The sequence below is a fragment of the Scomber scombrus genome, chromosome 10 (genome assembly GCF_963691925.1).
Source record: "Scomber scombrus chromosome 10, fScoSco1.1, whole genome shotgun sequence".
Taxonomy (NCBI): domain Eukaryota; kingdom Metazoa; phylum Chordata; class Actinopteri; order Scombriformes; family Scombridae; genus Scomber; species Scomber scombrus.
The window spans coordinates 10,690,932-10,718,377 of NC_084979.1; the positions used below are offsets into that span (position 1 = coordinate 10,690,932).

General features: G+C 38.9%; 1 protein-coding gene across 1 annotated transcript; it reads left to right on the forward strand.

The window, feature by feature from the left end:
- The first annotated feature begins 376 nt into the window (after window positions 1-376).
- Window positions 377-25,508, forward strand: sema3b (sema domain, immunoglobulin domain (Ig), short basic domain, secreted, (semaphorin) 3B). The gene is made up of 17 exons (XM_062426837.1): window positions 377-886; window positions 4,066-4,223; window positions 5,595-5,657; window positions 14,454-14,573; window positions 14,984-15,077; window positions 15,292-15,411; window positions 15,722-15,864; window positions 16,115-16,229; window positions 18,611-18,680; window positions 18,816-18,960; window positions 21,001-21,220; window positions 21,323-21,414; window positions 21,552-21,593; window positions 21,827-21,984; window positions 22,132-22,187; window positions 23,884-24,023; window positions 24,372-25,508. Exons 1-17 carry the CDS (start codon window positions 703-705, stop codon window positions 24,882-24,884), a joined length of 2,433 nt encoding a protein of 810 aa, XP_062282821.1. The 5' UTR covers window positions 377-702; the 3' UTR covers window positions 24,885-25,508.
- Window positions 25,509-27,446: the final 1,938 nt, after the last annotated feature.

The window sequence follows — 27,446 nt, forward strand, 5'->3', positions numbered from 1 at the left end:
ACAGGGGCATCAATCTGGCTCTGACTAAATATACCTCAGATACCAGTGTTTGTGTGTGTGTGTGTGTGTGTGTGTGTGTGTGTGTGTGTGTGTGTGTGTGTGTGTGTGTGTGTGTTTGTGTGTGTGTGTGTGTGTGTGTGTGTGTGTGTGTGTGTGTGTGTGTGTTTGTGTGTGTGTGTGTGTGCATACAGGGGCATCCCTGGCAGAAGCACATGTATGCTAGTAGTGTCCTTTTCTAAATCCTCTCCCTGTCTGTCTCTATTTTTAGATCTCTATGCCTTTGTGTGACGTTGTTGTCCCATCTGACGTGAACTTATCGTCCTTCTCCTGAAGAGTGGTGGATCTGCCAAGAGAATCAAGGAGGACATTATAAAGATTACACTGAATATTAACAACTTGAAAGGAAGACCTGAAGAGACTGAAGCTCTGCTAAATTAAAAACAACAAGAGAATCTGTTTTAGGTTTGCAAAGCAAAGCTGATACAGAATACTTGCCAAACAGGACTAAACCCAAACCAAAGTAGTCCAACAGCAGGTGGACTACATTGTCAACACATTACAGATTATAAAAAATAAGCTCCTAATTATTGCCAGGACAGTACTGGAAACTAGGCAAAATCCAGCTCAAAGCCACAATAAATTGACTACACGGAATCACAATTTCAGAGTTGAAAGGAGGGAGTTTGTTTTAAGCGTGCCAAGATGATGACTATGATGATGATGATGGCGGCCATGATGGTGACGTGCAGCTCTCTGTTGCTGCTGGGGTTGGCCGCCGCCCATGCTTCCTCCAACACCATGACCCGCACATCCTCTTCAACTTCATCCTCTTCCTCTTCCTCCTCCTCATCATCCTCCTCACCACGCATGAAGCTTTCGTACAAAGGTAAGAACTAAAGCTTTGAAGAGCCAAGTTGTAGCATATCTGTCAAAAGAAGGCAAATTTGGCCCATGGGTGTGTGCGTCTTTGTCTCCTACAGTACACATAATGTATGTTTTGTATACTATACATTCTGTGGCAGTATTTGTACACATCCACTTTCTCTACTGCATGTGATATTCTGCCATATCCCTTTCAAAGTACACAGTCCTGAACAGTAGCCAGGCGTAATTTGTGGTTACTGTGATTCACAGCCACACTCATGCACAAACAGATGCATACACATGCACAGCTTAAACACACATTGGCAGGGTTTTGTGTTTCATCTCGAGTATTGTAAGTTAGAAGAGGGCAGCTCAATGCCCAACACAACCACATGAACCAGTGATGTGTTCCATCATTGAGAGCTGGCAATTACAGCCTGAACTAACTCACCAAGGACGTGAGGCTCACTGAAGGCCGCCTGCCCAGCTGAGATATGTGCTCCCTTTAATTTAGACTGAAGGTAAGATGTTGCATACAGGATGGAAAGACAGGGGCAGAATATTTTAGTTTTAGTAGACACATGAAGGACTTTAAGAGGTCCTGACAACCTCATGCATCACTGAAATAACTTCAAATTTTATTTAGCCAGCGGGGACGCAGAACACAGCATAAAGCAGCAGTCTGTTTCTGTATTCAGTATTGTGAATGGGTTTGCTCTTATTACTTATGTCTGTTTCAATAGTAATCAGCTAAGTAATAAGCCGGAAAATGTCCAAGTAGGTGATCATTAAAATAAGACTTGACATGGTGATTCAAATCCAAATGGTGAAGTAATGTTAATAACGGTTTTAACTAAACAAGCATACTGCTCAAGGGATAGACAAAGTAAGTCGGTCAGTGAGTCTTTATGTCTGACTGTATGCCTACATAACATGTTAGCATTTGAAATAGTCATGATAAAGGCTGGCACATTATCATTTTAATATATTACAGTCGAAATGAAATGAAAAATGCCTTTTAAACCATTTTAGATCACATCCCGGTCATATTGTGCACCTATTTAATGATACATGCCAAAAACACAACCAAAAAAATGTATTTATTTATATCCTCACATCAAAATCAATGATTTTCTTCCTGTAAAACAAAATATTACAGATTACATAGGCTTGAACCAATTTCAACCAATAATATCATAACATATACCAACCAAGTTTAGTGACACAGAGCTAAGATTTATTACGACACACCCACTTTTCAATGTTAAAATCCAAATCCTCCCAACGTTATGTCCCTCATGTCTATCCTGTTACACTCAGAACTATGTCAAAATATGGGTTAGGCTAGATACTCTCAGTATGCCGTTTAATTTGGACTTTAATTGCTACATGCTAAACGTACGCGTTATAATGCTAATATATTTAATGGCGTATACTAAACGTTAGCATGTTAACTTTTAAAAACTGTCAGTATATAAACTTGGTTCATTAACATGTTAAACGTCAGCATGTTGGCATGGCATAAAAAGTGCATGTAAAGTGTGAGCACATCAACATGCTAACATGCAATGCAGAGGTATTCATATCATAAAGGATAGATGAGAAAATTAAGACAGTTGTATGATTACAAAAATTGATATATTGAGAGTTAAAAATAGTATGCATTGTCAATATATATTACCAACATATTGAGCAGATGTGGGTTTAATCACCTTGAAAGATGCACTTTGATGTGCAGATGTATTGGAGCTTTTAGAAAATCAGTTTTCTAGTCCTTATTAGTACTTGCAAATTGATATGAATGCTATTTACGAATTGATATCTTTCAATCATTATAATATGACAGCTAAGATCATGGAAGATGAACCACATCGGATAATATAAGGCTTAACCTGACAGGCTCTGAGTCAGATGTCCTAAAAAAGGCCCTGGGCATATAAACTATCTGACAGGTTTTACATTTTTATTTATTTATTTTGCCCCATTGGGTTCTTAAAGACCTAAGAATAGTATCCGTGACATAAATCATGGTCTTCCTTAAACATGTTCTAGACAAAAGCTACTTTAAACATGTGACATTTTCAGTTCAATATATTTCTTCTTTGGTCACACATTGATTATCAGGCGTAGCAGTACAGTGGACCTGAGTTATATAACATTTGTTACAAATAGCACATCAAACTAAAACAGGAGCTGTAGACCTAAAGTCCCTGATGTCATGCAGGAAGCTGGAGGGTGGCGTCAGTGTCTTAATTAAACTTATAAAATCACATTAGAACAATGGCAGACTAATAAAGCCGTTTTAACGTCTAAACTAAGAGGGCCTCGGCCTTGTTTTCTAAAGCTCCTGGTTAAAGCCAGGCCAGCAGGGGAGGATGCAGTCCCTTTATTTCTTCAGTTTCTCAAGCCAAGAACACTGTTTTTTTTTCCACTCGCTTGGAGAACTTATTATAGTTTACGTTTACAAATACAAGTTGGATTTTCCTGGGCGCTGTTCCCCCAGAGTTTGCTGTTGCCAGCTGGGAAACAGAAAGGACACTCAATTTTTCCATTTGAGCAATATAGTGTCATTACTGTCAGATGGTTTTGCTCTGCTTGACACTTTCAAAGGAAACCTTGAGACACATCTTTCTACCATTGCTTTGTCCTGAAGAGTTTTTACCTGATGGTTATTTTATCTTGTCTTATCTTGTTGTTTTAATTTAATTTAACCCCCCCTAATTTTTTTTCTCTTATCAACCTCATGACTTGTTACAGTCTTGTGGCTTTCTAACTGATTTGGATCGGAAAGAATTCTGATGACCTGAAGTTGTTTTGGCATTGATTCGTTGATTTCAAAATCTTTCTTAGATATTTGTTTACTTTTTATTCCATTCAAGACTTCACAAAGGAATTAACAAAAATGGCTGTACGCAAAATGGTAATGACTATGGATGCAGTATTTAGTTTTATTTTGCCCAGTTGAACTGTTGACAGCCCAATATGACTTGAAAGAGTTGCATTTAACCAAAATGATTATTTGTCCCAACATGAGAACATATTGTAGAACATTCATTAAAAAGTCAGACTGACGGCCAGAGCCAAAGACATGCAATAACCAGAAGTGGTTTTATGTTGTTAAACTGTGGGATTCAATCAGTATGTAACACATGTAAGAAAACATAGAAAGGTCCCATGCCCTAAAAACCATCTTGTTTTCAGAGTTGCAGCAGTTCCATGGAGTGCGGCGGTTCGAGCTTGAGCGATCCTGCTGCTTCAGCGCTCTGCTGTTGGATGAGGAGAGGGGCCGTCTCTTCGTCGGGGCCAAGAACTTCCTGCTGTCACTCTCATTGGACAACATTGCCAAGCAGGAACACAAGGTTGGTCAGAACCACTTTCAAAGAACTGATCACTCAAATCAGCACAAACTACAGATATGGGGTGTGAGAGGTTTGTCTATCAATACTAGTGACTTTGCTGAGGTTTCAATATGCTTTTTTAGAAAAAACAAAACAAAACACATTGCAGGACATTAAAAGCACATCCAGTAAGACAAAGCAGTGTTATAATTACTGTAACTTTTATGGCAATACACTGTATTATATAACGAAGAGGTGTATCTGCCAGAACTGTGATCTAATTAGCAGCCTTATGTGTTTCTATGATTACTTCATTACTTTAGAGATTATACTGGCAAGGGATGGGAATTAAGAAGTGGTTCTAATTTACATCTACTGCCATATTAGCTCATCCCTAAAATAAATCATTAATGTTATTAAAATCAGGCCATGCACACTTTATGAGTTTATTTTCATGTGGACATGTGTGTCAGGGCCTGTCAGGAAGAGAAATATTGTGTGGACACAAAACATGCCCCTTTGAAAACAACTGAATCATATCCATGTACATATGCGAACACTCACATGTGGCCTCACATGTGTAAGAAGGGAAGAAAGAGAAATGTGGGATTAATAGAGAAAGGTAGAAAAACAAAGAGGTGCACAAGGATGAAAAGAGAACATTTGTCCAAAAAATCATTGTGATTAAAATCTAAAGGACAAAACATTAAGCTTAGCATTAAGCTTTGTGCATTTGTATTGAAACAGCTAACATTTAAAGTTGCAGAAGCACACTTACACACATTACACACTGCCAAAAAACACTGAATGCACTGAAAAACACAGTGACACACACAAAATATAGTTATACAAGCAAAATGCAACCCAGTACAAACATCTGTCCACAGCTGTTTGGAGTAAATTATGTGTTTGGTGCGTTAGATGTGAAGCCTCTGTTGGTTTTATGTACGTATGTAGACGAGTTTGATTTATTGCATGGATATGCAGATTTACCATAGCTTAAGCTCTTTTTCAATGTGGTGGGGTCTTCCTCTTCTACTTTCTAAGGGAGGGAGGGGGTGGGGGGATGAGAGGGGAGGATGAAGAGGTCATTAAGAAGAAGCAGATGGGAAAGGATAAAAGAGTGAGGAAGAGAAAGAAGGGAATGTGTTGAACAGAAGTATGGAGATGTTGAAGTGGAAGGAGGTGAAAACCTTTACCTATCTCAACCTCTTGATGTGTCATTTAAGAGTGTCTTATTCGAGGTCATGCTATTCATTTAGTGACAAACACTTTTGAGGGTTTTAAAAGGGAAATCATTTTTGAACTTATACGGCGAGCAGTAAACCAAACCAGATAATAAGTTCAGATTTCAGTGATGGGATCATCTGAACTTTGCTTACTGTGTTTCAGATCTATTGGCCTGCCCCTGTCGACTGGAGGGAAGAGTGTAACTGGGCTGGCAAAGATATCACTGTAAGTCTCTTCACATTACTTCAATTTACCTTACTCACCCCATTTTCTACAATTCAAGGGAACCTGAACATACTCATCTGAATCCATTTATGACAAATGATATGTTAAGTTAAGACGGTTCCCTAACCTTGATCAACTAAAACAGACTCTGTGTACATGAACAATGACGCAGTATGTAAAATCCTTTTTTTAAATAAGAAAGACTCCTCATCAGGCCCCAGATAGCATAAATTGTGCATGTAGTTCTGGAGGAGCTCCTTGTGGAGGAGGTAACTGTCCACTCTTACTCAACGCAACACAATGCTACCTTTTAATCCACTGGAGTCATGGGAGTCATCACAAGACAGAAACACCACGTTTAAGGAGATATAATAAAAGGTGCAACCCTCCCACTGTTCCTCTGTGCTGGATCTGCCCTGTGGTGAGATCACTTCCTCAAAATGTGTTTGTTTTCAAATTGACTGAGATCTGCTCATTTTGATACTAAGCCGAAGACCTTGCTCTTTTTTCGACAGCAACTTTTAGCAACCTGCAGTTGGCTTCATGCAGTATACTCATTTCTTAAATACCATGTTAATGAGACACTTAAACTCTGTAATAGTGTAAAGGAATTAGATAAACCCATTTACTGCGGCAGAGCTAGATGTCTGGTGGAGAAGCCTGATTTTCTTGGCTATTTATCCATGTCATTGAGTTTCAAACAAGGTTTTTACATGTGTGTCACAAAGACTTCCGACAGGGAACGTATCACATTCTTGAGGTCTAAAGTCTGTGTCTAGAAAGTCAGTTTCACAGCTGAACAGTTAACTGCAGAAACATCTTGTATCACTAATACACTTAAATGACACTACTTTCCATGCCATGGTTCCAAATTAAGGTTTAGGGGGGAAATGTAATTATTGACGTGCTGCATGTAAACATGTGTTAGGTTACATTAGGTTACAGTACATGATTAAACATTATTTGCTGTAACAAGAGAGGGCTATTTAGAGCGACCTGGCCAAGATGAGTGCACAGGGAGTGACTCAACTGACAGCATACACGGCCGCTGCATACACTACATACTGCAGGGATTGAACTCATGACCCACTGTAATGCTCACAGGACAGTTTATTCCAACATAGGCCACCCTGCATCTTTCCTTAGTCTTTTTATTGACTGCCAAAAAGTTTAAAAATCATAAATTTTCTATTTTCACCTACTGTAGAGAAACATTACGTTTCTAAGAATATGCCGTGTAAATACTCCATGTGATGATTATGTGTCTAAATGTGATGGAGTCTGGGCAGAGCAGGCTCTGCTTCACTGACCGTCATGTAGAGGCCACCAAGAGCCTATAGACCACCCAGGGTTACATTACACACAATTAGCTAACTTGACATACAGTATGCATGTGCTACATGTGTGTATAAAACACTGACTTCCCATCAATGTGTGCTGACATGCCACAAACTTTACTATATGCAGTATTTATGTTCATGTGTTTAACAGTGTGTGTACATTTGTTCATGTATGTGTAAGTATCCAATGTGTGTGTGTTCCTTTGTGTGTGTAAAACAAACCCTTCATCAGTGTGATTACACAGCTGTAGCAGACAGACAACGAGCTCCATTCATACAAAACTCAAGGCTCCAGTTTCACCTGACCAGGAGACTGTCTGAGTGTGTGCTCAGATTTCTGTGTGTTTGTATTCTGTGTGTGTTTTAAAAGAGAGAGTAACAGTGGAGACGGGGTGCGGTGGAGAGAATTATTATAATTGTTCCAGAGGAGGAGGAGGAGGAGGAAGGATAGATGGAGAGAGAAAGAGATAAGATAATACAAAAAAAAAGTTGGGGGATTTTGAAGACAAATGTTGCATTGAACTGAGTTTTCCCCTGTTAGTCCTTATTCTCTCCTCTCTGGCCTTTGAAATGTTATTTTTATCCTTTGTTAAACACTCCCCTCTCATTTCTTTAGACTTCTATTTTCTGGGTGAAAACTAACCCACACACTGAGAACTGAGATGACCTCACACCGTTGACCCTAATTACAGGGAAGCGTGTTTCTCTGAAAACAGGGGTCAACATCTCTCTCCCCTTCTGGATCTCTCCTCCCCTACTCTTTGCTCTCTCTCTCTCTCTCTCTCTCTCTCTCTCTCTCTCTCTCTCTCTCTCTCTCTTTCACAGTACTCCCTTCTTCCCGTGTTCTCTCTGTATCTCATTTTTTCTTTGGGATGGTGCCTTGGAAAACACCACAGGGATTTAATACATGGCAGCATCAATTCTAGTTTGGCCAGGCGCTCAGTCAAACATAGTCTAAAGTATTCTTCACTTAACAAATCGTAGGAGTGGACCATGTTTCAGGGGTCTGTAACCAGGCAAAGGACCATGTAATGCTAGACAAGAACTATATTAGAACTATAGTTCTACGTGTTCTACGTGCTTCTCCTGGAAGGCATTCATATTGTTGCACTCAGTTGTACACATGCAAAAATACAGAAATAGTTATGCAACAAATGAAAAACTAGAGCTGGAGAAATAAGTTCAAACCCTGGATCTTTTCTTGTTTCCACACAGCTGGACAGTCATGATGTGAAGTAGCTTCCGATGAAGCAAATGCCAACCATCACTCTGAGTGGATTCGTTATTGGTTGTTTTAGTTGCTTAACCGAAACCATACCTTAACCATAATTTATCTTACTTTAATCATGAACTAATTGCCATATACAGACACTGTAGAAATTATGTTTTTTTTAAAAAAAACATTAACATTGGATGGAACAAAGGGGGTTACTTATTTTAAATAGTTTCATTAGTCATATCAGGAATGATAACTATTGTTTTCAAGTATCTTGGTTGCCACCAGATTTTAAAAAGGAATTCTTTAAGAGAAAAAGTTGCTAAGAATTCAAGCAAAAATGATTAAAACAACGACTAAAAGACAAAACAAAACCTAAAAAAGTTTGTTTTTAAACTCAGCAAGCTTTTGCTGGGTTTCCTCAAAAAACAAGTTCTCCAGTAGAGTACACAAATCATCATTGCAACTCAACATGTAGGCATGTGACGGTCTTAACAGTTGCCCACATAAAGACAAGTAGTAAACACTTCATCGCTCACACACACACAGAGACCACAGAAAAGCCACCTAACATGCACTAACACAAACCCAGACACATGCACATAAACACAGTCAGACAGTGGCAGTAAACAGATGACAGTTCACCCAGACGCTCAGTCTGACTCAGCACTTTGACTGAGGCATTACTGTAGAGCTGAAGACACATTTGAACCTACAGATGTGATGGATGGTATGTTTACGCTGTTAGGTTAGCACCCACTTGGTAATTTTCTCTATCTTCCAAGACCCATTAACAAATCAGCAGTGATTATAAAATGTATAATTCACCTGAAATGATTGAGATGAAAAACAAATCAGCTATGCTGAAGAATAAGGGACAAATCATAAAACCATGAATTATATCTGAAAAATGAAACTATCTGAGCAGCAGAGTGAGGCCTGTAACCAGCACATCACCAGTTAAAATCCATGGACCAACTGGGAAATCATGATTGGTGACAGGAGACAGGATTAAGGTATTTTTGTGCAAATTGCTTAAAATGATCATGTTTACATTTTCTTGTATGTAATTAATCTTTTCATGATAACGTTAGGTTGTGCATATAATGACCATCTTCCTTAAAAATGCAACAGTTATACTAATTTGTTCAAACAGCTGATAAAAACCTTTATTTATGCTCGGTTACAAAGCAGGAAATAGCGTGTCATCCATGTATTTTCTCAATGCGACTGAAGCTGGAATTTTGCTTCTGCAGATTGCAGAGGTATGAGGCCTCGTTAAATCCTGATGGAGTGCCCTTGAGCAAGGAACTTACCCTTTAACTATTGAGTGTAGGGGCTCAGAGCCACTAAATGTGAATGTGAAAATGATGAAAACCACCATGCGCAGTCATTTGAGTTTTGAATTATTGTGCAGCTTAGTGTATTTTGGATTATAAGTGTGTGAGAATTGATTTATGCACACTGCAAACACTCACAAAGGATTTCCATCAATCAGAAATCCCCTCTGCTTCAATGGGCCCTCTGTGATATTATTTTAACTACATTTTGCAGAAGGTCAGAATCTGTAAATCAGCCTGTTCCAGGAGAAATATTTCATCATGCAGACAACAGACAAATGTCAACACTGTTACATTGTCCTGTCCAACAGAAGCGATCAAAGGCATTCCTGTGCTGTTACACTGTGCTGTGTTGTGTGTCTAATGGTTGTCCACTTTGCACCATCACTGTATATTCAGTCTAAGGCTCTCAGCCATTAACTTTATTAAAGTTTCCTGGATTGCTGGGATTCTCACATACATTGATAGATAAATGTGGGAAATGATTTGTTTTATTTTCAAATATCAGCAGATTTCTCATTAAATCGGTCTACATATTATAATAGATTATGCATTTCACAGTATTCTAAGCACTATGTCCATTTAACCATGACTGGATGCTAATGTATTAAAACATGGTGGAGCTATATTTTACAAGAATAATTTTAAGATGTCCAAATGAAAGAAATGCCTTAACTTCAATATTTTTGGGGAAGATGGTGTCATGACATGTTTCTGCAACATTTAGTAAATTGTTCTTTTTGTCTGTATTTGATATAATAACTCAATACATAATATTCCATACTAAAATGCTTGAGTAAAAACCAAGTCTGTGTGAGATAAAGACAGAGATAGGGAGCAGTAGCAGAAGGACAGATAATGGCTGGAATAATAAATGAGTAGATTGGGTTAATCATTTCTAGAGTGGAAAGGATAAAGAGAAAAAGGAAAAAAGGACATCCACGACAGAACAATACAGCTTTATACAAGACATGAAGGCAAGACCTAAAGCTCAGGGTGTGGTGAGGTCACAGCCTGCTTTTTGCTCACTGTTTCAACTAATGAGTCAGCGGTAGGTCAAAGGTTGACCGGTGAACCCTCTAACACACACACACACACACACACACGCACACACACACACACACACACACACACACACACACACACACACACACACGCACACACACGCACACACACACACACACAAACACACACACACACACACACACACACGCACACACACACACACACACACACACACACACACACACACACACACACACACACACACACACACACACACACTAAGGAAATGTGATTGCTGGCATAATTCACCTCCCTCATCCTCCTCCTTCCTTTCTGATCTTTTCAAGGTCTTCCAAGAGTCTTTTCTCCTCTTACCTTTTCCTTTCCGTACCCTCCTGCTCTCTCTCTCTCTTTTGTCACATCAAAGAGTTGACTTTGTCAAACCGCCGCTCCACTGACTGCCCTTTGGCACACACATTCACACACTAAAGGCTTAAAATACAATAGGGGTTAGACTGAGGAGGAGGAGGAGGAGGAGGTTTTGTTTCAGAAACACACTGGGGATTCTGAGAAAAAGATTGATCGAAACTTGGCATGAGTTTGTTTTACAGAATGAATATGCATGTTTGGAAGAGTGTCATTGGAGAGATGTGTGTTTCCAGTGTGTGTATGTTCATTCATAGTGTAAATGTGTGTGTCAGCCTAAGGGTGAAGTTGAAACGTGTGTGTCCCCTTATGTGAAAAGAGGTCTCCTGTGTGTATCAACAGCTAAATCGGCCTGTCAATTGGTTGAACACCTTCTCACGTCCACTCACAGAAACACATCTGTGTTCTCACACCAACTCCCAACCTAACTGCCTGGTGGGTTTTCAAAGGCTGCGAGGCACACCTTTGTTCTAAACCACTGAAGGCTGTGTGTGTGTGTGTGTGTGTGTGTGTGTGTGTGTGTGTGTGCGTGCGTGCGTGCGTATGCTTGTGAAGCCTAATAAGCCACAATTCCGCTTGGGTCATTGCTTTCACAACCTGGCCTGTCTGTCACCTTCCGGTGAAGTTGAGAGTCAGAAGATCCGGAGATGAATAAAGACAACTAATTAAAGAAGAGAGTAAAGGTATAGATAACTACGACGGCGTATAAGGGCCATATATGTAAAAAATAAATAAATACTGACCTGGAGGACGGGGGGTAATTTTTCGAGAGAAAAAAATCAGAATTTCTGATTTTATTTCTGGCAAATTTGTGAGTTTTTTCTGGCAAATTTGTGAGTTTTTTTCTGGCAAATCTTTGAGTTTTTTCTCGCAAATTTGCTAATTTAATCTCAGAAATTCTGCGTTTTTTTCTCGAAAATAACCCCCTTGCTCCAGGTCAGTATTTATTTTACATATATGGCCGTCGTAGATAACAGCATGATGGAGAAACAGACAAAAAAGAAAAATAAATGTACCTTATCATCAGTTCGATTCATTAACTTCAAACACTTCAACATAAATGTAACTTTAAAAATGTTGTTTGCAGCTAGGCATTAAACACAGAAATCATTAAATGCACAATGACAAAAACAACCACTTTTTTTTGGTGATCAAATCTGTATTTGTCAGTATTGGAGGGTAGATTGAATATATCAGGAACATTCTCTATCCTTATGCAAATAATGATACATCTGTAACACAGAGTGAACAGAGACCTTAAAGTCCCCCGGCCTCCCTTCCTTCCCCCGCACTGATGGCTCATAAGAAGGCCCAATAAGAGAATAACTGAAATACATACAAATAAAGAGAAAAAAAGACTTAAACCCTTCAACCATCTTGGATAAAAGTGGAAGATTAAAGTCAAAGCCAAATAGTGTGCAGAACAAGCTCATTTAGGCACTTGGATTAAGTCAAAATAAAGACATGAAGACTAACAAATTAAACTAGAATGAATCATCACACATTGGGCTATCTAGAACATACAAACACACACACACACACACACACGCACACACACACACAGGGGGATGGTTGTGCATTATCCCCGTCAGCTGCTGGCGTTCAGTTTCATGTCTTTAACCTCTCTTACAGTGGCCCCTGAGGGTCAGCCAGTGTTTGTAACTTGATCAACAGACAGATGTTACAGTGGCCTGTCTGGGGAGAAGTAGACAAGAGAGAAAAGAACGGATAGTTAGGTTCGATGTGAGAATTAGTGTGTCTACAGCGGTGTGAATAGAAAGCAAGATCTTAATGAGTAGAATAGATTTGAGGACAATTGATGACCTTTGTAATGACAGTAAAGTGAATACAAATCCAGCATATTACATAGCCTTGTGTGCAACAGCAGGACTCAAGATCAGGACTGAAAGAGAAAGAGAGACTGCATCATTCAGTCTGTACTGTAAATCTTTTCTTCAGAAATCTGACTCCCTAACCTGACTCCCACATGGACAGATGTGTCTGTGGGTCAATAGCCTGGTGCCAAGAGAAGAAGATGAGGCAGAGAGACTTAAAAAAAAAGAAAGAAAGCTTGCTAAAGAAAAAAAAGTGTGCTTATTATTACAAATAGGATTTCCTTTTTTTTGCCAAGCGTTAGATAAGAAGATCAATTATGCTTTAATTTTTCAACATTAAATATGAAGCTAGCCAGCAGCCTACTGAGCTTAGCTAGGCATAAAGCATCTAATTCTTGGAACTGTAGTTTTGAAAAATGTCAAACTATTCCTTAAAAAGGAAGTTAGGTGTGCTTCTTCAGAGGCTCTTGTGTCAAAGTGTGAATTGAAACACTGTACATGTTTTAACTAAGCCAGTATTAAACATGTGCCCACAAATGTGTCTAACAAATGTCAAGAATAATACACAAATCAGGGGTTGAAAATAAACTTGATACCTAAAACTGAATTGGAAAAACAAACATAGGTCCCATTGTGGCCATTTTATGTTTGAGTTTATTATGGTTTAGATATTAATCTTCACCTAAACTAACCATGCAGCCCCGCTATGTCCTACTGTTCATAATTTGACCTGCATGTCAGAACAAATTTCATCTTAACTGATGAACACATGAAATGATAAGAACACCATAAGTGGATGGATATAGTATGTTTGTATTATAAGTCCTTTCTGTTATCTTCTACTGTTTCCATGTCAATCCTCTGCTTACTGCTCAAGTTCAAAGAGATAATTAGCTCACACATTCCTATACACACACATTGTCACCGTTTGTGTGTACAGCCAGGACACAAAGGCTGTCACAACAGTGTGTTGGAGGTGGAGATGAGGACATGACAGTGTTGTCACAGGCAGACAGGGAGAGAGGAGCAAGGAATGTACACCACTAAACCAAAAGAGAGAAAGAGCAGCGGCGCCGGAATGAGTTTTGAAATGGGGGGACATCCAGCTTTGGATGATGTAATAGGCTAGTGAACCTTTTCACGTCAACATCCTTTCAACCTCAGGCTGGGCTACCATTTTTGTAGGACTAAAGTATGGAAGAAATAAGAAATGCATTTGCTCTTCTTATCAGTTACTTCCAGGTCAAAATGGTAGCAACTTTTTTTTTTTTTTTAAGCACCACAAGCAGTCTCCAGCCTGAAGATAGTCCCCCACGGAAAACCCATGTCCACTAGATTGGAAATCATTAAGACACATGCATACAGCTGATTAAACTGCTGCAATAACACTGAACGGACAATGAAAGCACTCAGTTATTAATTTAACACAGATAAGCACATTACCCATTAATGAAACACCACTTAAGTGCAGTACAGGTGAACACCAAGAGCACCTGTTATTTTTTTAAATATCACATAAGCCATAATCAGTTTTTGGAAAACCTGGCATGTTAAATTAAGATTCCTGAAAATCATCCTTTAAATTGCCCTACATAGGTAAACACTGACACTGTCTATTTGTGTGTGTCTTTCAGTCCGACTGTGTGAACTATGTGAAGATCGTGCACCACTTTAACCGCACCCACCTGTACGCCTGTGGAACCGGGGCCTTCCACCCTACTTGTGCCTTCGTCGAGGTGGGACACAGGATTGAGGTGAGCAATACACAAAACAAACCAACACAAACACACATTTTATTTAAGTGCATGATAAGATATGAAGGTATTGAGACACCTAACTAAATATCTGAAACAACACTTTTTTTTTCACTTATCAGTTTTATAGCTGTTACATAAAATTGAGTTACACCATGAAATTACACTTAGGATAAATCGCTTCTTACATTGTTTGTTCTCATCTGCTGAAAGGAAATGTTATTTAAACTCTGAACACACACACACTTGATTCCCTCACATTGCCAAAATCACTAACCTGATGGGATTACAGGATCTATTTCAAATGTGACTTTTACTCCCCTTGTAAATTAAACATATATGCATTACAGTATGGTTCTGACACAAGAAAACTATGTGATCACAATCAATTTGTCCTCTTGTTCCATCAGGACCACGTGTTCAGGATTGACCCCTCTCAGGTGGAGGATGGGAAAGGAAAGAGTCCATACGATCCTCGTCACAATGCTGCATCTGTTCTCGTCGGTAACCAAACCCATTCACTTTGATACTGAATTGTTGTTTTTTACCTAACCCTCCCAAAAATGGGTCTACACTGCCTCAAAAGTGTATTAATGGAAATATATTATTGTTGGGTTCATTTTCCTGCAATTTCATGTCATAATTTTAGCTGATTTTGGAGGATGAGCTCACATGATCAATTAATATCGTTGAGTAATTGAAGAATTCTTTCTCCTAGGTGATGAGCTTTATGCAGGTGTGGCCACAGACTTAATGGGACGAGACTTTACCATCTTTAGAAGCCTGGGGAAACGCCCCTCCATCCGCACCGAACAGCATGACTCACGCTGGCTCAATGGTGAGTGTCTGTGTTTGTGTGTAAGATTAGACATTAGTTCTTTTAATGTTTGAGTTCACTTTATAACTTTTTTTTATCATTTTCAACGAATTTTCCCAATTAAAAGAAAAGCATTGTTGTTCCATGCACACAAAATGACACATCTTGGTATACCGGGTTAAAGTTTGGAGTCATTCGTCCCATAACTCTTGGTTAAAGACCAGGTGAAATGACAGATTCTGTTGTTTTTGTTAAGTCTCCAAAGCTTGCATCTTGTTTAGAGAAACTTTTGGTATAACTGACATTGTTCCTCTTTGTTTCTGTCTACCAGAACCAAAATTTGTTGGCTCCTTTTGGGTCCCGGAAAGTGAAAACCCAGATGATGACAAGGTATTTTTCTTCTTTCGGGAGACTGCAGTTGAGGCCCAGGGGCTGGGAAAGTCCACCTACTCCCGCATCGGACAACTCTGCAGGGTGAGAGATTGTTTCATCATTGAGGTCCAGTTTTTAAATAAGATGGGTGTGAAAAAAGTCACCATCCGGCACCAGTTGAAGGATAACATAATCTTCTGATAAAAAATCCAAATGTAGTAACTGGTGAAAATGTCTGGTGCCCAGTTATGACACTGCTGTTAAACTCTTCCTTCACCCTTAAAAAATACAAATTCCCTTTCTTATACTACTATCCTGTAAACCAACTTTTTATTGCTTGGTCTTGAATCAGAATGACATGGGCGGTCAGCGAAGTCTGGTGAACAAGTGGACGACATTCCTCAAGACCCGTCTGATCTGCTCAGTGCCAGGAGCCGACGGCAGCGACACATACTTTGATGAGCTGCGTGAGTTCACTGTGCACACAGTCAGTAGGACAGATGCTGTATCTGCAACTCCACTTATCTTACAGATGCTGAACTCATTAATGACTAACATTATAATAGGTAAAAGTAGAGGTATTGAAAGTGAAATCCTAACAGGAAACTCAAATGAAAATCTTCACACATGTGCTTCAGAGCTTGAAGAAAGCCTTTTGACTTCACCCTGACTTCAACGGTAAAGTGGCAAAAGTGGTCTGGTTTCTTATTTTTTGTAAATGGTAAAGTACGATAAAGAAATCAGATTTTCAGAAGTTGGAACAAGCAAAACAAAGATTTGAAATTTGGGATGATTTTCCAACCTTACCTCTTTGGATTTTTACCCAGAAACACATTCTGAGGTCGCAAAGGGAGAGGAAATTGAGGAAAGCATAATAAATTAACCAGGATTTCTGACCTCAATTGTAGATTACCATTCAGCCTCACATTCCTGCAGACTTGGAGAAAGCATGAGTAAGAGATTAATTGGTAATAGATTCTGGCCTGATCTGAAGCCAGTGTTTTTGCTGTGGGTTCAAAGTAAGTTGCAGGCTTGACTCTGGTGAGTCTCCATATGACAAAAAAGGAATAATGCGTTTTCATTAGACAGAGTCCAGAAGCAAGACTAAATTTCTACAGCTCAGATTGTGGGCAGAGAAATGTATGATAAATAAGACATAATTTTACTCGAAACACAAAGTGGTTGTTCCACAAATTTCTAGGTGCCAGTTCAGCCAAGCATTTTTCTCATAAATACTCACAGCTAAGAGATAAAACTGCTCCAAATGTTGTGTATGATGATGTAAAATATGACCGTATATAGTAAAAAATGCAGACATGTGTAAGTCATGTTTGTGCCTCTATAACAGTTGGCCTTCTATAAACCTCTCCTGCTACAGTGATTGTCCAATTATACCTTAGCCACTGCTAGGCATGGAAGGCCTGTCAAGCTTTTGATACCTCCAAATTGAAAGAGATAGGATTAAGGATTAAGAGTTGGAGGATAGTGTGTTTTATGTCTTTTTTTAAGAACAAAGGCACATGATTACTAGAACACAATTGTAATGAATGGATTAAACAGTGTGTTTTTCTGCTATGACAAGGCCTAGCTAACTACATTTTGTGGGGCATCAAGTTACATATTAGCTTCACTCTTCAATAGAACATCAGTGTTTAGTATTTCCCCACTGTGTGGAAGCTGGACTTGTATGCTACTACAGTATATGAGAGTGCAGGTAAATGTTACTTTATGTATTTGGGAAAGTTTATTCTCCAGTAACTCCAACCAAATTTATCAGACAGAGAGATTTGTTCTCCAAACAATATGGTTAGTCCTCACTCTAAAAAGCCTTTTATTTCGTAACATTAAAAGGGAAATATATTGATTAAAATATCAACAAAGCAAACATCTAAGCTTTAACTTGTCCAAGAATCACCCAAACAGAATTATGTTAGAATGAAGTAGTTTATTTTAAGACATAAAACAATGACAGTCAAATCAAAACTGTCTTTTAAACTTAAATACATATTTTTTTCAAATGCCACTTTAAAACCCTTTAATTGAGACTTACAGGAATTATATATGAATTATGGAAGAAATACACAATTATCAATTAAAGCAATCAATTAATAACAATGTAACATCTCACAAAGTGGAAACCTGCAGGCATGTGGTTTGCACAGCAGCTGCAGTAGTTAGACTGATCTCTGTAGGTATTTAGGCTATGATCTGTCTTTGCTTATCTCGTGACACTGTGAAAGGTAAACTAAGTGGAAGAATTTGTCCAAATTCTAACCCTACCTTAGGCTACATCTGTCCATCACCTGCACTATGAACAATTATTCTCTTATCTTGACAAAAGGTTTTCTGACCAGCCTTTAGGCCAAATCCTTTGAAAATACCTCCCTGTAAATATATGTTAATCTGAACCAAGACAGACATGAATGTTGCGGAGCCAGACGTAATTCTGTCACTTTGTGACAAGAATCTGGAGACAACTAGCTGAAAAATTTCTACTGAAATACCAACACCATGTTACTTTTTAATAGTAGTGGGAGCAGTAGTAGCATTTTTAATCAGCAGTGTTTTATTCATTCCTTCAGACTTGAAAATGCATTTTGTTTGTGGTGGGTTTCAACTTGACAAGTGTGACAAATATTTTAATGGAACTAAATCTTGTTAAAATAATTTTACAAACCACTGCTTGAGGCCATAGGGGATCTTTCTTCCATGTCATGAACCTCCGTTATAAAAGAAATGTCTCTTTAAAGTAGTTAGACATGGCCATGGGGCTTTGTTTATCTTTCTCTCAACCTTTGACCTCTGGACCACCACCACCTAACCTGAGTGCGTGCATGTCTGTCCTCAGGCGATGTATTCCTGCTGCAGACAAGGGACAGAAAGAATCCTCTGGTCTACACAGTCTTCTCTACTTCCAGGTCAGAGTCCATTTATACTGATATACATGTGTGAGTCTGTGTGCAGAAAAAACAGAGAAAAAGAGAGACGAGTATGTGTGTGTGTTCTATGTGTGTTTTGATGTATCTAACACAGCATTCCCTGTCCCCCAGCAGCAGTGTATTTAAAGGCTCAGCTGTGTGTCTCTACTCCATGAATGACATCCGGAGGGCCTTCCTGGGGCCCTTCGCTCACAAAGAGGGGCCCAACTACCAGTGGGTCCCCTTCCAGGGAAAGGTCCCCTATCCCCGCCCAGGAATGGTATGTCAATAACAGTAAAGACCCATCAATAGAGACGTGTCAGATAGAGTTTATAACCACAGTGCAATGTAATTACATACATTTACACAAGTACAACTCTGAGATAATTGTACCTTACTGGGCATTTCCATATATTATTATACTGTATTATACTACTACATTTCAGGGGGAAATACTGCAATTAAGTAATTACTAATTTACATTTTATTATGATTGTATGGTCAGCTAATAAAATGAATTAATGTCATATATTAAACTGCTCAACAGAATATAAAGTACTTAACATTAACCACAGCTTAAACAGAGTATAAAAAAACATCATCAACATCTTAAAACAGTCTGAGTACTGTGGATTCAAAACCTTTACTTAAACTGGCTATAATAAGTATATGTTTTTATAACAACAGTATAACAATTGAAAATGTGTAATGTCTTAAGGCTTATAGTGTGTGTCAGTGCATTGTTTAGCTGTCTTGCACCGTAACTTAACTGTTTTGGGTCCCTCTTACTGTTAACAGCCACAGCTGGCAACTGTTTTCAGAGAAAAGCTCTAAGTTTCCACTGTACATTATCTGCTTAGCACCAAATGGCAAACAGATAGTTAGTGATGAGCTGGTGACCATATTGGGACACTTAGTAGCTACAAAAACAAAAAAGATATTTCCCCCAGGAGTTGTTATAGAACAAAAACAGAGCTAAAGGAGAGATAATACATTGGATTTGTATATTCCAGGTGGACAGAAACACAACTCCAAATGAATGATAATTTTGCTCTGTAACTGCTGGCTGTGTAAATTAGCAATTGTTTGCTAACAAGTTAGCCATCACAACTGAAAAGGTGATGATATTTCAGTGTTGTTCACAACTTTCTTGTTGCATGGTTAAAACAAATGATTAATTAAGAGTACTTAAGTACTACAGAGTAATCACATCTGTGGTATTGCTACTTTTATGCAAGTCTTTTATGTAAGATCTAACAGCATATTCTCAACCCAATAGGTGATCCTGCTCTCTGTCCAAATGCTCTCTAAAAATACAAACTTATAGCTGTATGAATACATTGATCTCTTGTAATATCTTGTGATATAAGTCTTATAGGCACTTAATACACTTGCAGTATGAAACCTAATTTCATTCAAATCTCTCCACAATCCTCCCAGTCAATGTGTGCTTATTAGGGCTTTTACATTCTGGTAAGCACACAAGCGTAACATCAGCAGGATTTGTTATGCAGAGCTTCAGCAGCTATTGCCACAGCAGAACAATTCCCATTGTATGATTGCAGAATAGGAATTATATTTGGCCTATAGTACCGTAAAATCTCTCTCACGCCATCATCACCTCAGTGGGTTTGTAAAACTAGTGGAACATATCAAATTAAAAGAAAATGATCATGCTTACAAGTGAATTATGCAAAATTGCATTGAAAGCACATCCAGTGTTTAAAATGCATGAATCAGATCAAAAGCAACTATGCTATGTTTATGTAATGTAAGATATGAACTATAATAAGAAAACTATGCTGCAAAATAAAAGGATAGGAAAACATTATAATTCAAGAGGGTGGAGGGGGGGATATACTGTATGTTTTAGTATTTTAGTATCCTGGAATAGTCCACGAGTAGTCCAAAAGTTGAATGCTAATTACAGAAGACTTTGACCTCAGTAAATCTCACATGTGCCTGTGACCCATCACACCATAATCACATCAATCGAGTCTGTTGCTTTGTGTATTTCAGGTCAAATGGAATATTGACAAATCAGACAATTTATTTCAGTTTACATGCAGAGAAAACACAACTCATTATGGAATGTTTAAATGGTAAAGAGTCTCTGAGAGGTGCATGAGCTCATAGTGAGTCCTGCTCCGCAGAGCTAAAAGAAGTCAAAAATGCTGTTACAAAATAACTGCAAGATTGTTTACCTAACATTATTATTGTCTTTTTAGATAAGATAAGCTTTGATTTTGTTTTCCACTTTGGATAAACAAGGTAATTATACTGGGATATGAACTCATCCTTTTTTATTGTCCTCCATTAGTGTCCCAGCAAGACATTCGGCAGCTTTGAGTCTACAAAGGGTTTCCCAGATGATGTGATCCAGTTTGCGCGCCACCATCCTCTTATGTATAACCCGGTCTATCCTATGAGCAGACGTCCCATCTTCGTCAGAACAAATGTGGACTACAGCTTCACACAGATTGCTGTGGACAGAGTCAATGCCGCAGATGGACAGTATGATGTCATGTTTATTGGCACAGGTGAATGATTTGTTTTCAATTCCAAGTTATAATAAGTTAAATTCTTAAAATAACGAATAAGAAAATTATATATGAAAATGTCATTTGGTTGACCGCTTTCAGACAAAGGGACAGTACTAAAGGTGATCAATGTACCCAAGGAGAGCTGGAACAACATGGAGGAACTTCTACTGGAAGAGCTGGAGGTCTTCAAAGTAAGAAATCTTTAAAAAATGAACTCTTGTAGATTTTAACACTTACAATATATAGTATTGTGCAGTACATTAGATGATCATCAACTATTCAATTAATAGTGTGGTCATTAATTTGCTGTTTGTCCTGTGTTCTTCAGGATGCTTCATCTATCATTGACATGCAGATCTCCTCAAAACGGGTAAGTCTATTTTATAGTTACCTGTGACTGATGAAGAAGACAAACATTGTGGCTCTCTTTTTTTAGAGAATTCAGAATTAGTTACTTTCTTTAAATTGATGATTTTCAATGGTCATATTCCAAGACTGAGATCACCACTGAACTTGATAAATATAAATATTTGACTCTAATGGTTGCACAGTGCTGAAATCCTTGTTTTAAAACTTGCTCCTCCATCTTCTGCATCCTGACAGCAACAGCTGTACTTGGGCTCCGACACAGGCATTGCCCAGGTTCCCCTTCATCGCTGCAGTGTGTATGGAAAGGCCTGTGCTGAATGTTGCTTGGCCAGAGACCCATACTGTGCCTGGGATGGAACATCCTGTACACGCTACCTGCCAAACACCAAGAGGTTTGCGACACAGACACTAATGACACACACCAGATGCCTATTCATTACTTTGAACAATCAAACAGGATTAAAGTTCTAATTCCTAGTTGTATAGATATACTGTAGATATTGATTGTGATAAATTCTTATTTAATGTTTATTTTACAGACGTTTCCGTCGCCAGGATGTGAGGAACGGAGACCCGAACACTCTGTGCTCTGGAGGTAAGATCCATTGCTTATTATAAACAATGCATTAATTTGATAATGTCTCACATGTCTCCAATATCGTAATTACAATGCATAATTGCTGCATGACAGTTAAAACAGTTTAGGATGCCAAATTATCTCCTACTCTCTTAAAATATCCCTGTTATTTTTATATGAAGTTTATGTTGTTGCTGTCTTCTGCCAGGAATTTCTGTGGCAAAAGTTTAAAAGGAAGTGGTGGATAGTGATATCTTTTACATTTCCTTCACCAGCAACAGTACATAGTTTAAAATAAACATATTGTGAAGTGTGTTGGTTCTACATGGAGAGGTAGCCACTACGGGTGAACAGACAGAACACATACAGATGATCAAGCAAATAAACTCACGGCTGCAAATCTACTTCACAATTACGAGATCCACAGTTAAAAAAAAACATTTTGGTAGTTTGTTGATGCATCTATTTTTGCTGTGTTGTTTTGACTATTTTTTGGTTCTGAACACTCTGGTTTTGAAATTTCCCTTGCGTGAGCAGTTTTGTTGGTTGACCGCTGTTGAACCACCAAAGAGGAATGTTCAATAAATAAGAACAAAGCCTCACTCCACTCATACTCTGACTCACAAAGACTCCTGGCATCTGACATGTCGTTGTCCCTGTGCCAAAAGACTCCAAAATCCTTTCACCCTTCACCTCTGGTGACCTCTGTCCTCTAAGACCACAATACCAGCATTCTCTCGCTATCTGTCCTTCTGCCACAAAACTGAATCAGGGTAATCGCACAAACTGAAGAGAACTGCTGGATATGATTACCTCATGTGGTATACAAGCCTGGTTGGGCAAAACTAATGAAGATCAGAATAATTTTTCTGATAGGAATAGTATTATCCCTAAGTGCTGGTCAGGGATCAGTTTGGCAATCTTTATACTAGTATTTCCCTGATAATTTATGTATTGCAGGTGGTTAGAAAAAGAAACCAATCTTATTCTGACCCTATTTTAGTCTCAATATGAGTTGAATTTTTTAAAAGTCTTGTAAATCTTATGGACTCCTATGGCTGAGGTTAAAATTGGGTCACTGGTCCTTTGTCATCACTGAACTTCATCACTCATATTGGCAACATGCATGACTAAGCCCTGCCAGGACAATAAAAGTATGTGTTTAATGTTAAACACATCAAACATATCCTGCAGAAGGTTGTCATTATGTGTAATTGCAGTGAACCTCCCCATCAGTAGCCACAGAGAGGCAGTCATCAATCAGTGTCAACTAAGACTCTGTTATACCAACAACTAATGTGTATTACATATGTTCATGTGGTGCCAATACTGAATAAAAACACTTATTTAGTTTAGGGCAAGTGTTTCAAAGTAAGCTGTTTAATTTACTAACTTAAGAAGGTTTCTTAGTCAAGCATTATCAGCTGAATTTGCTTCTGTCCAATCCTATCCTATCCTATCATTTCTTGGTCACTCCTGTCTGGTCTTGCCTTGTCTAGTTTTGTTGTTCCTGTCTTACCTTGTCCAGTCCTTACTGTGCAGAGAACAGTATCTCCACTGGCCTTCTGTGTTGTTTTGTCCTGTCCTGTCCTGTCTTGCCCTATGTTTTTCCTTTTTTTGTCACCCTTTCCTTCTTGCCTGGTCTCAGATAATTATTAGTAAGCACATGTCTTGAGTATACCCATCAAGTGTTTGTCTGTGCTGCCCCCTGCAGACCATCATAAGCACCGTGTTGCAGAGAGGAAACTCTATGGAGTGGAGGGAAGCAGCACTTTCTTGGAATGTATCCCTAAATCCCTTCAGGCCAGAGTCACTTGGACCTTCCAGAAACAACCACAGAACCCACGAGAAGAGGTGAGAAGAATGAAAGAGAGGGAAGTAAGAGCTTGTAAATAAGAGGTCTGAAGAGGCCATAGTATGGTCTAAATCCACTTAAAGTTCACATAGAAGGGTCGGAACTATTTCAGCACTTAACCAACAGGAAAGTTGTAGTAATTTTTGACAGACAGTAACACGAGGGCTAATCATACATTCAGCACAAGCTAAAATGACAACTAGTGCATTTATTTTATCAAGCACAGATCACAGAAATGAACTTGATTTGCTTACATTAGTCATAAGACATATACTTATTGTACAAATGGCAGCAGTATTACATATTTTATTTTTTCCACTTAATCTAATCTTATTCCTATTTCCCAGGTGCGTCTAGATGACCGTGTCCTCCAGACTGACAGAGGCCTTCTGATTCGGCGTGTCCTTAAGAGGGATATTGGAGTCTACCAGTGTCATGCCATGGAGCACGGCTTCACCCAAACCTTGCTAGGCATCACATTGGAAGTTGTACCTTCAACATCCACCTCCATCTCCAATCTACCCTCCGACGCCCCTGTCCGATTTGACCCCCGCAGCGGAAGTGGGCCTCCAATGACCAATCAAAAGCTTTGGTACCGGGACTTCATGCAACTGGTGGACCACCCTAACCTGAGCACCGTTGACCAGATTTGTGAGCAAGTTTGGGCGCGCAAGAACTCCGGCGGCGACCAAGTGGATAAAACCTTCCCTGCAGCGGGGAAGGACGTCACACCTCTGGGTCCTGCTGTCCGCCCAGCTAACAAGAAGTGGAAGCATCTCCAGGAGATAAGGAAGGGGAGAAACCGCCGGACCCACGATGGGAAACCAAGCCCACGGGCTCCACGCAGTGCAGGGGAGTAACAATGTCAAGAAAAAGATGGAGGGAGAAAAGAATGACTGATATAGGGAGAAAGGAGGAGAATCAGCGAAAGAGACAGAGACCAAGAACTCTTGGAGGTGTTCACACATACAGATACACTTACGCACATAAAAACACATACAGACACACACACACACAGCACCTCCTCTATTGTGTATATTTATCTATGGATACCCCCACTATATGGTACCCCATTCCCTGAGTCCTCGTCCCACTGGCCAGCCCCTGCATGTGCTGCCTTACTGCCCAAATTGATTCTGCACGATCCCTTTACACGGTTCCACTAGTGTAGTTGAGTGTACAAGCAGGTACATGTGACCTTCATCTGTGGGCAATAAACTTACACTCACCTGTCATTCCCTTTGCCACTGTATATGGAAGGTGGAAAACCACATTTTTTGTTGGGTATTAAACTTTTCCTATTACATGCCGCTACATTATATGTAGACAGCCTACACTCTGGACTAAACCACTCAAACAAAAACAGCCCCAAAGTTTTGGATGAACTCTCCTCATGCCTTTTCTTACCTGAAGATTTCATACCAGTGCAGAACAATGGTGGACTTGAGTGTTGCGCATAATGGAAACGAATGGAACGCATGACAACTGGAACATACTGGAAAGTAAAGATTTCTAACTGGAAACACTTGTTGACTATATAAGTGCATTTGCACGCGCATGCAGACAGATAATAGACATTATATCTACATAAACAGATTAATTCATCAACTTCCTGTGGTGCTCAGGCACACATATTTTCAGTAACCTCACCTTTCACAGATTTTGTGTGCATACACACAATGCAGTCACAGATGAGGTAGAGGATACCAAAAGCGGGGCAGCCTGTGGAATAGATCAGCATGTTGCAGAACTGATTATGTAGTAGGTTTGTTAGTGGTTTCCTTAGGCACATTGAGGCATGTTGCAGCAAAATGAATCACACAATACAATCTAGTCATGGTTAAAGAGCACTCGTATCTGACCAGATATGATTATGTTGCTTTACTGGTCCAAACCACTACAGAATGAGGAATGACAAACTACTGTCATTCCGTCATGTGAGTGAAAGATGAGATGTTTACAACACACAGACAACGCTGGAGCATGAAGAAATCAACTTCTAAAAGCAAGTAAAAGCCCCGAATAAGATCTGGATTATATATTAAGTTTTAGTTACTTTATATGGCATCTTTCAGCGTGACGATAACATACACGAATACTATAATGAGCATTGACAGTGCATATAGTAAAATAGTTTTAAAATGATCCAAAACCTCATTCTAAAATTCACTATTTATTGGTTTTATTTTTGGCTGTGTTCAATGTTTTTCATTAGCATTAAAGAGAAATTATGAACATGGTGGTTTAAGTGTGAAACATTAAGGAGGATGAGAGGAAATATCATAGTGGACTCCAAGTATGACAACCCATGTTTCTGGGCTAAAGTACAGTATATATTAGCATGATATTTATGAGTGAGACTATGATTTTTTTTTGTATTCTAAGCGATACTTCTACTCCTTGCTCTCTTACACTGTTGTTGCATATGTTGTTTGTGATACATAGATACAGTATATGCAAATGATATTCAAGATGAGCGAGTAACATACTCCTCATTCAGCACGATTAAATGCACAGAGAGGTGTTCTTCTGCGGTACCCACAATGCATCTTCCATCTGACTTGATACACTGTTGTAATCACTTCTCAATGTAGTGTTACAGTCATTAATATCATTGACTTTTGCTGCTTAACAATGTCATCTCTTCCTAATGGACAATTAGTACTATAAAGTCTTCCTTTTCTCTGTCTTTAGTCCAATCTCTTCCTGTGTATTATCTGTAAAGAAACCTTGTTTGTTGGTCGTCTGTGCTAACATGGTGTGTGTAGCCTGCCCCTTAGTGTCCATTGTGTATAAAGACTCTGATGAAGAGTCTACCTGTGGTACGATACTTTAATATATCATAGTCTATCCACATGAAAGAAAGCAACTGGCCTTGTAAGATAAAACATGCATTTATGTTTTACAGTCATAAAATGTCAGTATGATTTGGTACATATATGGTCTAATTTGTGTTGCTGCCACCGATTTCTCAAGCAAAAATATATATCAATAATAGCATTGCAACTTCTAAATTTGGCTTTGTTGCATTCACATCACACATTCACATCACACATTCACATCAATAACAGGAGGCAGCACAAACTAGGCCTGTGAGTGGATTTTAGATGTATGGAATCATTGTCGTTGTTATTTATATACCTTCTTTATAGAGATGTAATTAACTATTTAAACCGGATTGAACTGAACTGACTGACGCCTGTTAAAGGGACACTCTGCAATTTGACAACACATCCAGGAACAGATGATTCACTGCAAAAAGATACAAATCTCATCTGGGTTAAACTGTAGGAAGATGCTGTTAGCGCAGTAACTGCATTTAAATGGCAGAACCAATTGAGTTTAGACGTTAAATTCACTAAATGGAGATAAAACACATTAGTTGTATACTTCTTTTTCTTTGATAAGAGATTATTTACATT